This window comes from Haliotis cracherodii, unplaced genomic scaffold (genome assembly GCF_022045235.1).
Source record: "Haliotis cracherodii isolate W230 unplaced genomic scaffold, xgHalCrac1.p SCAF_10, whole genome shotgun sequence".
NCBI lineage: Eukaryota > Metazoa > Mollusca > Gastropoda > Lepetellida > Haliotidae > Haliotis > Haliotis cracherodii.
Genome location: NW_027266265.1, coordinates 38,494,273 through 38,510,587, shown reverse-complemented (window position 1 = coordinate 38,510,587; position 16,315 = coordinate 38,494,273). Strand labels below are relative to the sequence as shown.

The 16,315-nt window shown below is 41.0% G+C and overlaps 1 protein-coding gene across 3 annotated transcripts in view; it reads right to left on the bottom strand.

The window, feature by feature from the left end:
• LOC139454363 (mitochondrial inner membrane m-AAA protease component paraplegin-like) overlaps positions 1 to 16,315 on the bottom strand; it is a 67,958-nt gene that overhangs the window by 10,317 nt on the left and 41,326 nt on the right. For 2 of the 3 annotated variants that reach the window (XM_071236008.1, XM_071236011.1), the window contains exons 5-12: positions 8,923 to 9,003; positions 7,784 to 7,911; positions 6,997 to 7,099; positions 6,396 to 6,545; positions 5,513 to 5,657; positions 4,875 to 4,983; positions 2,391 to 2,517; positions 540 to 702 (exon numbers count right to left, since the gene is read on the bottom strand). In XM_071236008.1, the coding sequence (XP_071092109.1) occupies positions 540 to 702; positions 2,391 to 2,517; positions 4,875 to 4,983; positions 5,513 to 5,657; positions 6,396 to 6,545; positions 6,997 to 7,099; positions 7,784 to 7,911; positions 8,923 to 9,003 (1,006 nt within the window). The remainder of the gene's footprint in view (positions 1 to 539; positions 703 to 2,390; positions 2,518 to 4,874; positions 4,984 to 5,512; positions 5,658 to 6,395; positions 6,546 to 6,996; positions 7,100 to 7,783; positions 7,912 to 8,922; positions 9,004 to 16,315) is intronic. The other variant, XM_071236009.1, reaches the window with a different exon arrangement.

Here is a 16,315-nt window from a genome sequence, read left to right as displayed (position 1 = left end):
TACATGATGATGAATATAGGAAGTTATAACATGGCTATGAACCAAAATGGAAGTGTTTCATGTCTTACATGTGATCTTCTGAATTCTATGCATAGTATATTTTACCTCTGGAAATGTTCCTCAATACTTCCACCCTACCCCATCCCACCCCACAGCACACAACATAAAGTGTGACGTACCTTGCCAAGTCACGGGATTGGCCCTAAGGTATTACCCACAACACCAATCCAACCCAAAAGCACTCAACATTCAGTGGACCATTGTATGTTTATTTGGTTACCAATCACAAGATGTGGACACCACACCTCACATTACCTAAAGCAACCTGCAGATACCCAGTCCAACCATCTTCCTCCCACAGCCACCACCCACCCAGCACACCCACCCAAGTCTACCCAAAAGCCAACTCACTTGACACACCCCAACCCTATCTTCCCATCCTGAGAACTAACATTACACATAGAAATAATCAGAATATTTTTCCAAACATTCCAGCTCTCCAGACCCTCTGAAGACAGGTATTGACATGAGACACTCACCACTCATCCCTGGGGACATCTGGGAGAGTCTTGGAGCATACACTGAGGGAGGTTCGGACAGTTTCAATTTCTTCAGATACATCTCAAATGTTTCCCGTCTCTCCTCGAGTGTTGGGAGGTCAATCATGATGTGACGGTCAAATCGGCCAGGACGCAGCAGAGCCTGCAATATTCAATGGAACAAAGTCACCATTCTGCAACTTATCTGGAGCTTGTTTTCATCTTGTGTTTGTTTGTTGTGTATCGTCCACTGTTCTTGTTATCTTGATAAAAGAGTCTGACGCCTTTTATTTCTTAGTCATTGTTTTATTCTGCATTTAGTAATATTCCATAATATCTATGAGACTCTACATGGGCCTATGAGAAGCTGGACTCGGCTACATGGATCTATAAGAGAGGCATGTGGATCACTGAGATTCCACATGGATCACTGAGACTCTACATGGATCACTGAGACTCCACATGGATCACTGAGACTCTACATGGATCTATGAGACACTACATGAATCTAAAATTCTACATGGATCACTGAGACTCCACATGGATCTATGACTCTACATGGATCTATGAGACTCTACATGGATCTATGAGACTCTACATGGATCTATGAGACACTACATGGATCTATGAGACACTACATGGATCTATGAGACTCTACACGGATCTATGAGACTACATGGGTCTATGAGACTACATGGATCTATGAGATGCTACACGGATCTATGAGACTCTACATGGATCTATGAGACATTACATGGATCTATGAGAAACTACATGGGTCTATGAGACACTACATGGGTCCATGACACTCTACATGGATCTATGAGACATTACATGGATCTATGAGAAACTACATGGGTCTATGAGACACTACATGGGTCCATGACACTCTACATGGATCTATGAGACATTACATGGATCTATGAGAAACTACATGGGTCTATGAGACCCTACATGGATCTATGAGACACTACACGGATCTATGAGACTCTACATGGATCTATGAGACTCTACATGGATCAATGAGATGCTACATGGATCTGTGAGATGCTACATGGATCTATGAGATGCTACATGGATCTATGAGATGCTACATGGATCTATGAGACTCTACATGGATCTATGAGACTCTACATGGATCTATGAGACTCTACATGGGTCTATGAGACACTACATGGGTCTATGAGACACTACATGGATCTATGAGACTCTACATGGGTCTATGAGACACTACATGGGTCTATGAGACACTACATGGGTCTATGTGACACTACATGGGTCTATGAGACACTACATGGGTCTATGTGACACTACATGGATCTATGAGACTCTACATGGGTCTATGAGACACTACATGGGTCTATGAGACACTACATGGATCTATGAGACTCCACATGGATCTATGACTCTACATGGATCTATGAGACACTACATGGGTCTATGAGACACTACATGGGTCTATGAGACACTACATGGATCTATGAGACTCTACATGGGTCTATGAGACACTACATGGATCTATGAGATGCTACATGGATCTATGAGACACTACATGGGTCTATGAGACTCTACATGGGTCTATGAGACACTACATGGATCTATGAGACTCTACATGGGTCTATGAGACACATGGGTCTATGAGACTCTACATGGATCTATGAGACTCTACATGGGTCTATGAGACTCCACATGGATCTATGAGACTCTACATGGATCTATGAGACGCTACATGGATCTATGAGACGCTACATGGATCTATGAGACACTACATGGATCTATGAGACTCCACATGGATCTACCAGACACGACATGGATCTGAGACGCTCCTAGATGTTGCTGTACACAACTTACCCTGTCTAATATGTCGGCTCTGTTGGTGGAGGCGAGGACAATGACACCCTCCATGGTGCCCATGCCGTCCATGTCCACCAGCAGCTGGTTGAGGGTGTGCTCCTCCTCTGCACTGCCGCCCATGCTGCTGCAACAGTCAGTCCGCGGGGTTGAACACTGCTTACAACAGTATTTCAGTGCTGCACTGCATACTGAGTGAGTGAGTGAGTGAGTGAGTGAGTGAGTGAGTGAGTGAGTATGGTTTTACACCGCTTTTAGCAATATTCCAGCAATATCACGCCGGGGGACACCAGAAATTGGCTTCACACATTGTATCCATGTCGGGAATCAAACCCAGGTCTTCAGCATGACGAGTTAACGCTTTAACCACTTGGCTACCCGACCGCTCCGCACTGCAAACTGTCATTCATGTCTTCATAATGTGGGATGAAAGCCCAAAGTGACACAGGTTGGAGATTTTACCACCATGGAGAAACACATGAGACTGCCAAGACAAGAATGATATTCAAGAATCTGGCATTTGAGCCCATTAGATGCTGTTCGTGGCATGTAAGGGACACAATTCTCCATGGTGTATTGACCACAGATCAGTGGCACCTGACACAGAAAGCCAACTGGGCATGTTCATGCATACATGACTATAAAATCGAACAACTTGTCTTCATAGTGGACATGTAAGCTGGATTGAACACAAAATTTGCTCCATAATTTATTTATAATGAAGCAAAAATAAAATGTTATTTTATTGCCTTTTGTAAAAGTGAAGATGTTTGGGAACAGAAGCTAGTTTGCTCTTAGTTAGGTGAGGTATAGTGAAATGGTGTTTAATGTCGCGTTCAAGAGCAACGTGCATGCACGTGTGTGTGTGGCAGCTTGTACTAGTCCGGACTTATGCCGATTTTATTGTGCTAGCCCACTGACTGACTGACTGAGTGAGTGAGTTGGGTTTAACGTCGCTTTTAACAGTATTCCAGTTATATCACGGCGTGTCAGCTTAATGTGGGAGGAAAGCCCGAACTGATGCAGGTCTCAGACGTTTACCATTTCGGTGAAACCCACGAGCACAGGTATGGTGCTGACAAACCTAGAAACATAATTGGGGCGAACCAGAATTCGAACCCACAATCAGAGGTTTCTGGCGTGCCCAAGAGACGCAACTCTGCACAGCGAATCACGGCGCCTTGGATGACTGGGCCACCAGTGCCCCCGCTAACCCACTGACATACCATGTTTAACATGAATACCCTCTCAGACACAGTTATACTGACTCCGAGCTGACCATTACTTGTTTTAGCCCCTTAATGCCGAGCGCCAGGCAGGGTAATAACAAGTATCATACTTTATGTCTATTGGTATGATTCAGTCAAGGATCAAACCCCTGGCCTTCTACTCTCTGGGCGGAGGCTCTACCACTAGACCACAGAGGCGGACCTCTTAGTTAGGATTACACAGGGTAGTATAATGGAAATCATTGATCCACTATGCCTGGGTATGACCACCTGATCCACTAAATCCATTGAGACCAACCAATCCACTAAATCTTATTCTCCCACAACATGGGTTTGAAAACCCTATCTTTATACTGCAGCCTGAGATGAAGTGAGTTAAAAACAAAATGTCTAAAATTAACACAGAGAGACTCTCCTCATGACCTGCCTATATTTGATGACCACATTTCTCCAGCATAAACTGCTCAACAAGATTTATCTCCCTTCCACTGACCAGATTGCCTTTGTATCAGCAGAGTAAAAGAGCCAGGAGATTATAACTAAGGCAGTGGGACTAGCACTGTAGAAGCTTATAGTTATATCAAAGACTGTAAAGGCTTTGATAGCTGAAGCCAGGTTGATCTGGGCAATACCGTATTCGACATAATAAGCGCCCTGCTCTAATAAGCGCCCATGGCGATATTTGGTAATATATTGGCTAGTGAACAATCTCAATTGGTACCCCTTCCAACTGTACACAAGACTCATTTATTCGTATATAATACGCACTCGTATGTCATATGCACCCTTAATTATGGGCAATTAAATCCTGTAAAATTATTTCTGTCGTATATAAACATTTCAGGCTGTCAGCATAAACCACACAATTTACGATCTTTCAACTGAAAATAATATTCTAATAAGAGCCCCCTATTTCTAATTTTGACAGCGCCCTGGGCGCTTATTACATCAAATACGGTATGTCATATATGACATAGTACATCTGAGACTTCTCTGAATTAAAGCACAGACATATATGCAGCACACCGACACTGGACAAATATTACAGGGTAATCACTGGTTGAAACGAATGACTACTCAGGTGAGCAGATAATACACAACGTATCTGCCTACTAAACAATAAATCAGTTCTAACTGAGCATCGTTGTTTCATCAATTATACTTGCATTACTTGAATGTCAATAACGATTTGAAGTTCTGTGATTTTGTGTCCACTAGACATTATAACTTCACTAATTTCAAAGACAAAAGCTACCTGCCGCTCCTCTTCCTCCCGATGGCGTCGATCTCATCGATGTAGATGATACAAGGAGCCCGCTTCCTGGCCTCCTTGAACAAGTCTCGCACTCGCGCTGCTCCCAGACCTGCTCAAACACAAGTCTTTGAAGTAGGAAGGAGTAACTGAGTCAGTTGTGACTTTATGTTGTAGCTGATAATATCAGCACTTTATCACAGCAACTTGTTACCAGTAATACAGTACATATATCAATAGTGTGGTCAGGGTGCCTGACTTTACAAAAGCAAAGGATCAAATTTGTTGATGACATCATCTTGACACTGAGCTCCCGATGACTTCTGAACGTAACTTAGCGACCCTGACCTTTTAACATGACTTGGTGACCCTGACCTCTAAACATAACTAGGTAACCTTGACCTCCTAACATGACTTGATGACCCTGACCTTGTAACTTGACTTAGCGACCCTGACTTTTTAACATGACTTGGTGACCCCAACCTCTTAACATAGCTTGGTAACCTTGACCTCCTAACATGACTTAATGACCCTGACCTCTTAAAATGACTTAGTGATCCCGACTTTTCAACATGACCAAGTGACCACCTCCAAAACAGACTCTAACTTAATGACTTCCCAACAAGATTAAAGACCCTGACCTCCCAACATCTCGACGAACTCAGATCCTGCCATGGCCAGGAAGGGGACTCGTGCTTCAGTGGCCACAGCTTTTGCCAGCAGCGTCTTTCCACAACCTGGTGGACCCAACAACAGTGCTCCATGAGGAATCTTCGCACCAAGTTCCTGCAATCAACAACAGAAACACATCAGGGTCAAGTTCAACAAAGTTATAATATCACTACAGTAAACTACGGTTATAACGAACCCAAAGGGATCACTAATTTTAGTTTGTTATATCCGTAGTTCGTTATAAGCATGTGTACAGCTTATATACAGCAAATGGCCGAGACCAAAATATAGGTTTGTTATATCTGTCAGTTCGTAATAAGCATGTGTACAGCTTATATACAGCAAATGGCCGAGACCAAAATATAGGTTCGTTATATCTGTCAGTTCGTAATAAGCATGTTCATTATAAACGTAGTTTACTGTATCAGTATTGTGGGACTAGGCTAAAGTTCTAAAGACTTGTGGAACTGCAAAACTATGATTAAGTTTCCCTTTCCTTATACATTCAAAGAATGACAAACATTTGTAAAGTTCAAAATGATGCTTGGACAGAAATCTGTTTGGGGCCCATAGAAAAGAACAACTGTGCCTGTCAGTGAGAATGTGAGGTCCTCGGCTGAAGTAATCTGATTTATGTAAAATGTGTTTTAAAAGGTTTTCCTATATGTTGTAATTTTTCAAGGGGTTGCAGCAAAAAAAAGGAGAATTTTCCCTGTTTTTTTCAATTATACAATCTTACCTTGATCTTAGTGCTAAGAGGTTTGAATACACGAATGGACCCCACTCACAACTGCAGTAACTGAGGCTTCAAGCTGTTCTAGCACCTGTGTAGAGCTCACGACTGGCTCCTACCTTAAATCTCTGGGGTGTCTTCATATAATCCACAAACTCCATGACCTCGACCTTGGCCTCCTTCAACCCTGCAACGTCCTTGAAGCTGATACCCTTGCCCTGCTGAGACATGACATCCACCCGCACGAACTTGGCCTTGCGTTCATTGGCCTGGAGAGAAAATCACAACTGCACATAATTTGATTCCAGCACCCAACTCTCAAATAACAACATTTTTAAAAAAAACTGTTTTAAACAGGAATGTACTGTGCAGAAGAAACACCCACTTGTATTCAAATGGATTGCAACTTCCTGAATTTCACATAACACACAAAAATAATAATACACAGATACAGTGAGTGAGTGAGTGAATGAGTGAGTGAGCATGGTTTTACACCGCTTTTAGCAATATTCCAGCAATATCATGGCAAGGGATCATAAGAAATGGGCTTCTCATATTGTACCCATGTCGGGATTCAAACCCGGGCCTTCGTCATGACGGGTGAACGCTTTAACCGCTAGGCTACCCCACCGCCCCCACTGATCAGCATCACACTCCATACAGGTGAAAACTCAAATGAAAACATGACAGAAACCACCCTGTCCGTGCAGGCGTACTTACAAACATGTCGGAGGGGTTCGGGAGTGACACCTTCGTGACGCTGCGCAGAAACAGGAAGAGAGCCATGCCAATCACTGCCATGAAGATGAAGGCAAGCCATGAGCTGAAACACACCACAGGGCACTTTGAATGACAACACAAAAGGAAATCAAATAAAAATCAAGATAACAGAATCGAAGAGATTGATAGAGTTTGGTTTAATGCTGCTTTAAAAGGTACTCAGTTTTTTCATGGCATGGCATCTTGTGGGAGGAAAGGCCACCATGATACAGGTCTGAGATGTCTGACACTTCCGTGGCACCCACAAGCACAGATGTGAGTCTACGGACATCATCAGCCCGAAACACCGTCTGAACGCAGGATCATAGGTTTGTGTATTTCACAACAACATACGTCACGTGAAGATTCCAGGTCAGAATTGGTCTTCGGTAACCCCTGCTTGTCGTAAGAGGCAACTAACGGGACCAGGTGGTTAAGTTCGCTGACTTGGTTGATGCATATCATCGTATCCCAATTGTGTAGATAGATGCGTATGATGTCAGTCACTGGATTGTCTGGTCCAGACTCGATTATTTACAGACCACCGTCATATGGCTGGAATATTGCCGAGTGCGGCGTTAAACAACAACAACCAACCCACAACAATATAAACTACCAAAACTGAGGTTTTTATCCAGATTTTATTTTATGCTCCAAGATACATGCAAAGTTCAAAGTATTTTGAAAGCTGAAGCTGTGCAAGCATTAGAGAAAGCTATATACAAGTTATAATGTGACGGTGATTTACCTCTTCCTGTCATAGGAGATGGGCACACCTTGCTCAGGTTTGATGCCAAGCTCAGCCTCGGCCTTCCTCACCTTCTCCTCAAACTTGTAGGGGTCGGGCACTTTCATGGTATAGTACATGAACTCACTCTGAAACAACACGTTTCATGTCAATGTTGGAAGAATTGACTTAATTTCTACAGATGCTCTGGATATGGGCAATTCTGCCAACACTTCTGAGAATGAGCTGTTTTATTCGGGAATAAACCCACTTGTAAACATGAAATTCAAAAATAGTGAATTAGTATGGTTTTACGCCGCTTTTAGCTATATTCCAGCAATATCATGGCGGGGTACACCAGAAATGGGCTTCACACATTGTACCCGTGTGGGGAATCGAACATGGGTCTTCAGCGTGGTGAGCGAACGCTTTAACCACTAGGCTACCTGACCACCCCTGTCTCAATTTGAACAGAGTGCAGTGAGAGAGTGGATACTGCAGTAACATACATATGCCCATAGCAATACTCCATTGCATTATTTTCAAGGTTCACACAGATATGGAATACTACTATCCATTACAGCCCATGCAAGTCTATAATGTTTGGCAAGTCTAGATTACTGCAGTATCAGGAAGAAAGTGTCTGGGTTTCTTTTTATAATATTTGATAACTAGTGAGTGAGTGAGTGAGTTGGGTTTAACGCCGCTTTTAACATTATTCCAGTTATATCACAGCGTGTCAGCTTAATGTGGGAGGAAAGCCCGAACTGATGCAGGTCTAAGACGTTTAACACTTCGGTGAAACCCACGAGCACGGGTATGGTGCTGACAAACCTAGAAACATAATTGGGGCGAACCGGGATTCGAACCCACAATCATAGATTTCTGGCGTGCAAGGGACGCAACTCTGCACAGCGTATTGCTGCGCTTTAGACGACTGGGCCACCCGTGCCCCCATATGGAATACTAAATTTCAAAGCATTTTCAAGGCTTTCAAGGGTCCCTTTCAAGGGTCCCTTTCAAGGCTTTTCTTTTGCTTTATTAGCCTCATTTCTTTTAATCCAGACATAATATTAATCATAAGATTAAGCCTGTATGAACCTTGACATTGACACAATAGCAGTGGGGACAACCCACTTTCTCCCTTGACAATAACCGACCTTCTTTCCCTTGACCACAGCCCCTTTATGCAACTGAATGATGCATGTCTCCGACTCAGGGCTGACCTTGATCTCATCGACCTAGTGAAAAGATATATTGGTGAGTTTTCATGCCATGATATAATACATGATATATTTGTTTCTGTATCAATCCAAGACGATACACTGGCTGAAATGAATCACATTCTACTTGTTTCATGACCCCCAGCATTTTTGGTCAGCCAAGAAAGAGGCTATCCTCAATGCTTGATCTTATCAGCCTAGTTGCAACAGACAGAGGCTATCCTCAATGCTTGATCTTATCTCCCTAGTTGCAACAGACAGAGGCTATCCTCAATGCTTGATCTTATCTCCCTAGTTGCAACAGACAGAGGCTATCCTCAATGCTTGATCTTATCTCCCTAGTTGCAACAGACAGAGGCTATCCTCAATGCTTGATCTTATCTCCCTAGTTGCAACAGACAGAGGCTATCCTCAATGCTTGATCTCATCAGCCTAGTTGCAACAGACAGAGGCTATCCTCAATGCTTGATCTTATCTCCCTAGTTGCAACAGACAGAGGCTATCCTCAATGCTTGATCTTATCAGCCTAGTTGCAACAGACAGAGGCTATCCTCAATGCTTGATCTTATCAGCCTAGTTGCAACAGACAGAGGCTATCCTCAATGCTTGATCTTATCAGCCTAGTTGCAACAGACAGAGGCTATCCTCAATGCTTGATCTTATCAGCCTAGTTGCAACAGACAGAGGCTATCCTCAATGCTTGATCTTATCAGCCTAGTTGCAACAGACAGAGGCTATCCTCAATGCTTGATCTTATCAGCCTAGTTGCAACAGACAGAGGCTATCCTCAATGCTTGATCTCATCAGCCTAGTTGCAACAGACAGAGGCTATCCTCAATGCTTGATCTTATCTCCCTAGTTGCAACAGACAGAGGCTATCCTCAATACTTGATCTTATCAACCTAGTTGCAACAGACAGAGGCTATCCTCAATGCTTGATCTTATCTCCCTAGTTGCAACAGACAGAGGCTATCCTCAATACTTGATCTTATCAACCTAGTTGCAACAGACAGAGGCTATCCTCAATGCTTGATCTTATCTCCCTAGTTGCAACAGACAGAGGCTATCCTCAATACTTGATCTCATCTCCCTAGTTGCAACAGACAGAGGCTATCCTCAATACTTGATCTCATCCCCCTAGTTGCAACAGACAGAGGCTATCCTCAATACTTGAGTGAGTGAGTGAATATTGCTTAACGCCGCATCAGCAATTTTGCAGCTATTCGCGGCGACCTCAATACTTGATCTCATCCCCCTAGTTGCAACAGACTGAGGCTATCCTCAATACTTGATCTCATCCCCCTAGTTGCAACAGAGAAAGGCTATCCTCAATGCTTGATCTCATCAACCTAGTTGCAACAGACAGAGGCTATCCTCAATACTTGATCTCACCCCCCTAGTTGCAACAGACAGAGGCTATCCTCAATACTTGATCTCACCCCCCTATGTTGCAACAGAGAAAGGCTATCCTCAATACTTGATCTCATCAACCTAGTTGCAACAGACAGAGGCTATCATCAATACTTAGTCTTACATTAATAAATTGTAGAAATAACTGAAATTAAGAAAGTAAAAACAAGATATTGCTTTATAATTAATTTGCCTGCCAAGGTTTTAGAATCCCAGATAAAAAACGTCCATCAATTGTTGCAAGATAATACCCTGTTCTGTCATTGAAGAATTTTTCAAAATCAATGGTCAAGTTTAGAAGACTAAATCCGATTTCTGTCTCTCACAAAAATGTCAGTATGATGTAGCTTCTGTCCAACAAAATGTAAAAAACCCCACCTTAACAACACTATTGTTTGTTCTAACTAAATTCCTTTAATTCAATGTTCTGCTGCCATAAGCAGACACTTTCCTAACAGCTATGAGAAAAAAGATTCTTCCCTCCAACCACATTTAGAACAGAAGTCCATGTTTTGAAGACTGCTGCACTTTTTAAGGCCTAATACCATCTTCCTCCAGCCAGTCTTCATCACTGTTACTCTAAACACTTGTGCAATTATTTTCACAACACTGCCCTCAATCTCAATGTTGTTCCCCCTGATGATGAATCCCCCAAGGGATAACTAAACGTGATTCTTTATCATGTTTATGGGAGCACTTAAAGAAGTGCCCCACTTTAAAGGGGGACTGTCTGGTCTGATAGTGAGATGAAATGGGAAAAATTATTGCACTTGCGTAGCAGTGCATGCTTGCACGTAAATATACACATTAATATTGAGGTTTTGTTTTAAAACATGATTTCTAAGTGAGTTTGTTAATTTGATTTTTGTTTAACGCTGCACTCAGCAATATCCCAGCTATATGACTGCGGTCTGTAAATAATAGAGTCTGGACCAGTCAATCCAGTGATTGACATCATGAGCATCGATCTATGCAAGTGGGATATGATGACATGCATCAACCAAGTCAACAAGCCTGACCACCCAGTCCCGTTAGTTGCCTCTTACGGCAAGTATAGTGGGCTCTTATGGCAATCATGGGTTACTGAAGACCTATTCTCTCGCCGGATCTTCACAGGTCTTCTAAGTGAGTAAGTGAGTTGGGTTTAATGCCGATCACGGGGTTCACCCTACCCCCCACTTGAGAGTGCCCTTTACTCACCAGGCTGTTACAATATTAACCTGGTCATCAGCACTGAATTTCCAAGAACTCTTAACCTGACTTCCAAAGATAAAGGACAGCCTGAGCCAGCAGGATTTAGCCCAAACTTCAAGATATCCAGGGAATGTGAGATTCTGAAGTGGACCATATGGCCTCAACTATTTTTCAATAACTGACCAGGGTCAAGCTCATCAAACACATCAAGTGGTGTACTCTCAGCAGCTGTCTTTTCAAACTCACGGTTTCCGGTTTCGTTTACCCACCATTGATTATTGAAAGGGAAATATTTTCGGGTGATATAATTCTAGTCCTCACCTTTGTTGTAATGGAGCTAATACTACTCAAAAGAAGTTAAAGAACACCCGATTTTTTAAGATACGATAGTTAATCTGTGATGGCCATAGACTTTGAGCTGAATATCAGCCTCTGAGCATGTCTAGATAAATCCATGTTATTATCTTTCCACAGTGTTTGAAAATAAGGGGGTTTGAAGTTTCGTTAAAGGTATTTTAATCTTGGAATCCAAAAAATTGATAACTTTTAACCAAATAATTATTAATGCATAGTGTTAGACAATGTCTCCATCAAAATACTTCTTACCCAATACTTCTCCACAAGATACTAATGAACTGTCTCAATATTCATGACCAGTCAAAAGGAAACACTTGTCCAGAATGTTTAAGCAAGTTCAATTCAATGGGACAAAATTGTCCATGTGGGTCTAAACATCTTAAGTGATACTTAACAACTAACCATTCTTGACTGGGCCATGAAAGAAATTTGTCATTAAAATTATGGCAAACACTGACGGTGAAATAAACTATCATTTTCGAATATTTACTTTTTGTGTCTAATGATTCTGACTTGTCAAAGCACACATAAATCATAAATTCTACCTAACCGACGAGTCAGTCACAAAATTTCTCGGTTTATATCCATGACTGCATTAATTCAAAATTAGATGTCTAAAGTGCTCAATCTTCTTTCTAAAAGCTTCAATATTATTGCAAATTCAATGAATCTTCATTTAACACACATTTTGAGATTTTAATGATCTTTATGACCTTTTCTAGACCAAATAAATATCCGGAATTGTGGAAAACAAACAAAAGCAAAATATTACTCCTTCACTGCAAAAAACCCAAAGTATGGTCAACAGCGTTTCCATGTAATGCAGCAGACAATGGCGGAATTCAAGCATCTGACAATGCCCTTAAAACATGCATTAACCCTAAACCTGACACTCTTACAAAACTCATACAACTATGAAAATATATAAAAAACTGGAAGTTTTTCGACCAATAGACAATGCCTTTAATAGGTATCACATTCATAAAATAAAATTACCACAGATGTTTAGGGCAAAGAACCTGTTTGACACATCAGCAAGCTGGCAAGATGGATGACAAGAGTTAATTGACATTAGCCCAACAATACCCGTACTCAGCTAGTGCTATCAGCAGTCAATAAATCATACCAGTACTTCTCACAAACCTCCCCTCGCCAATGCTATGACATTTAACACAAACAGCTGAAATATGACCCGTAAGTAGGACTGGTAATTCCACAAGAAAAATCCTTATACATCAAAGCAAATCGGAAAAAAAAATTAATGCAATATCAAGCATCAAATTTAAACTTTGATATTTATCCATATGATATTGAAACATGTGACCGATTCATCAGAAAGGCTGCGATTCCTGTACACTGTTATGGATGAGAACTGGTCTCAAAAGCACAATGGTAAAGCTCAGTCGGGGGTTCCAGATATTCATGATAAATCTCTACACACAAACACTGCAAACTTTGTGTATAATGCAGAGCAAACATGAAAGCTCTCTTTCAGAATATTTCTACTGAGTGAGAACAGCTAATACTTTCCTGAACAATATTCCAGTTATATCACAGCCTGTCGGCTAAGTATGGGAGAGAAGCCCCTAGTGGTGAATATCGTAGATGTTAACTACTGATGATGTTTGTTATCATAAAAGCAAATTGATTATCAAACTACCGTATTCTACGTAATAAGCGCCCCGCTCCAATAAGCGCCCACGGCGATATTTGCTAATTTATTGGCTAGTGAACAATCCCAATTGACGCCCCTTCCGATTGATCAATGTACACAAGACTTATATTTTCGCGTATAATATGCACTCGTGTGTTTTATACACCCTTAGTTATGGGCAATTAAATTCTGGAAAAATATATCTGTCGTACTTAAACATTTCAGGCTGTCAGCATAAACCACGCAATTTATCTTTCAACTGTTTTTTTTCACCAAAATAATATTCTTATAAGAGCCCCCTATGTCTAATTTTGAGAGCGCCCTGGGCGCTTATTACGTCGAATACGGTATATCTTTTTTTCCAATATAAAAACAAGTTCAGGTTTTGAATTTCCTTACTAAATCTTCTCTTGTGGTTAGGTGACCCTGTTTAAATCTTCAATCAAGGTCCATTGTCCAGATCAACAAATCATGAAAATGACATTAGTAATGAAAGGGTTCCCAACAGAAACTGGTTTGTTTATTGGTTAATGCCGCACTTAGCAATTGTTCGATAATGTCCCATTCATATGACAGCATCCTGTAAATAATCAAATGATTGATAGTATGAGCAAAGATCAATGCCGTCCGGGCACGACGACAAGCAATGAACAAGTCACAGAGCCTGAGTGAGTGAGTGAGTTGGGTTTAACGCCACTTTTAACAGTATTCCAGTTACATCACGGTGTGTCATCTTAATGTTGGAGGAATTAAAGCCCGAAATGATGCAGATCTTAAGATGTTTACCACTTCTGTCAAACCCAAGAGCACAGGTATGGTGCAGAAAAACCCAGAAACATAATTGGGGTGAACAATCATAGGTTTCTGGCATGCCCAAGGGACCCAACACACAGAGTCTGAGCCCAAATACATTCAGTTGCCTTTGATGACCAGTATAGGCTCCTGGAGATCTATTCCTACCTAGGCTACCCGACCGCCCCATATACAGCATGATTGTTGTTATTCCATTAATTCACCATACTGGAAATGATTGTTTATTGGCACACATGACAATCAAAGACCTATAATTGCTAGTATTTATCATGATAATTTATTAATAAAAAAGAAAATTGGAAATGTTTGTTCTTTATTTACAACCCCCAAAATAGGCTAATAACATAAAATTACACTGGATTTATTTTGTTTTCTACATGAAACAAAAACAAGAACAAAGGAAAATGATATCATATTGATTATTTTAACAGGTATTGGGAACATCTTTATGCACACAAACGAAAATAAGAGGCATCATATTCGAAAACCTCTTCGTTCCACCAACACAACGACCTCATGAACAACCTGACCACCCCCAGAATGCATCCTTGACTAATGGACCACAGCTTCATCACAATCAAACATCAATGTTGAAACCAGGGAGCCTAGGCTACTCTATTCTCCATTAATTACAGACAGAGCCAGAGAGAATATTACCAGGCAATATTGACCCCTTATACCACATCACCTGCCACAGGCATCCATAACCACAGATATTAATATCCACTGACCAACCATATGCAGTCAGGAGGTGCAACAGCTTATAACCTATAATTACCTCCAGCATCTGGGTGCTGATAAATTGGTGGAGAAAGTGAAGTAGCATTAATCTTGGATCTGGTGTATCCAGTTTGTAATTTGTTTTCTTCTAGAGATGATGTAGTGTTTGTTACCCCTGAAGAGTTACGACCTGTCAGTGTAAATGACAGATCGGTTTGCGTCTAACTATGGCAGAGGATGGCGCTAAGGTGTTCAGGAAATAGGTTATCTACTGATTTGATCAACATATGGAATAAAAATTTAATAATTTTGGCGATAATGAAGCCAGATCTAGATAATGATTGCCTTATGCAAGAGTAATTTAATTTCTTATTTCCATGTGCCAACAGGCAGGAGAAGAAGAAAAATATCAACATGATTTAGTTGAGGTTCAGTTCCTCAAATAAACTCTTGTGACAAAAGGCCATATATTTGTAAAAATATATTTTCAATCAAAGAGGAAATTTTTAAATATTTTTCTCCATTTGCAACGTTTAGGGTAACCTTGTCTGTTTAACAAGAAAATAAACAAATTTGACCTAACAAACCAAATATATTCAACAAGGCTGCAGTTCTAGTGCCAAGTATTCTGTACACAAGGCCACATCAGATTCAATAGTGGTCTTGGAATCTGTACACAAGGTTCAATAGTTGACTTAGTATACTGTACACGGTTCAATAGTTGACTTAGTATTCTGTACACACGGTTCAATAGTTGACTTAGTATTCTGTACACATGGTTCAATAGTTGACTTAGTATTCTGTACACGGTTCAATAGTTGACTTAGTATTCAGTACACATGGTTCAATAGTTGACTTAGTATTCTGTACCCGGTTTAATAGTTGACTAATTTTTCCGTACACACGGTTCAATAGTTGACTTATTATCCTATACATATACAGTCTTGCCTCGTTTATACGGACACTTGTGTCATTTCACAATTTGTCCGTGTAAACGAATTTCCGTATAACTGAAACGAGCTTCTTACTGAAGAGTTACTTCCCTTCAATTATGCAACTCATGACAGATGACAGAGCAAACAGATACATCCACTCAATCTGAATTCAAGACATACACGTTTAAAAAAATCTGTCATGGAAGTTTGAACTTTACCACATTTTGAGGTTTGAATTTTAAACAAT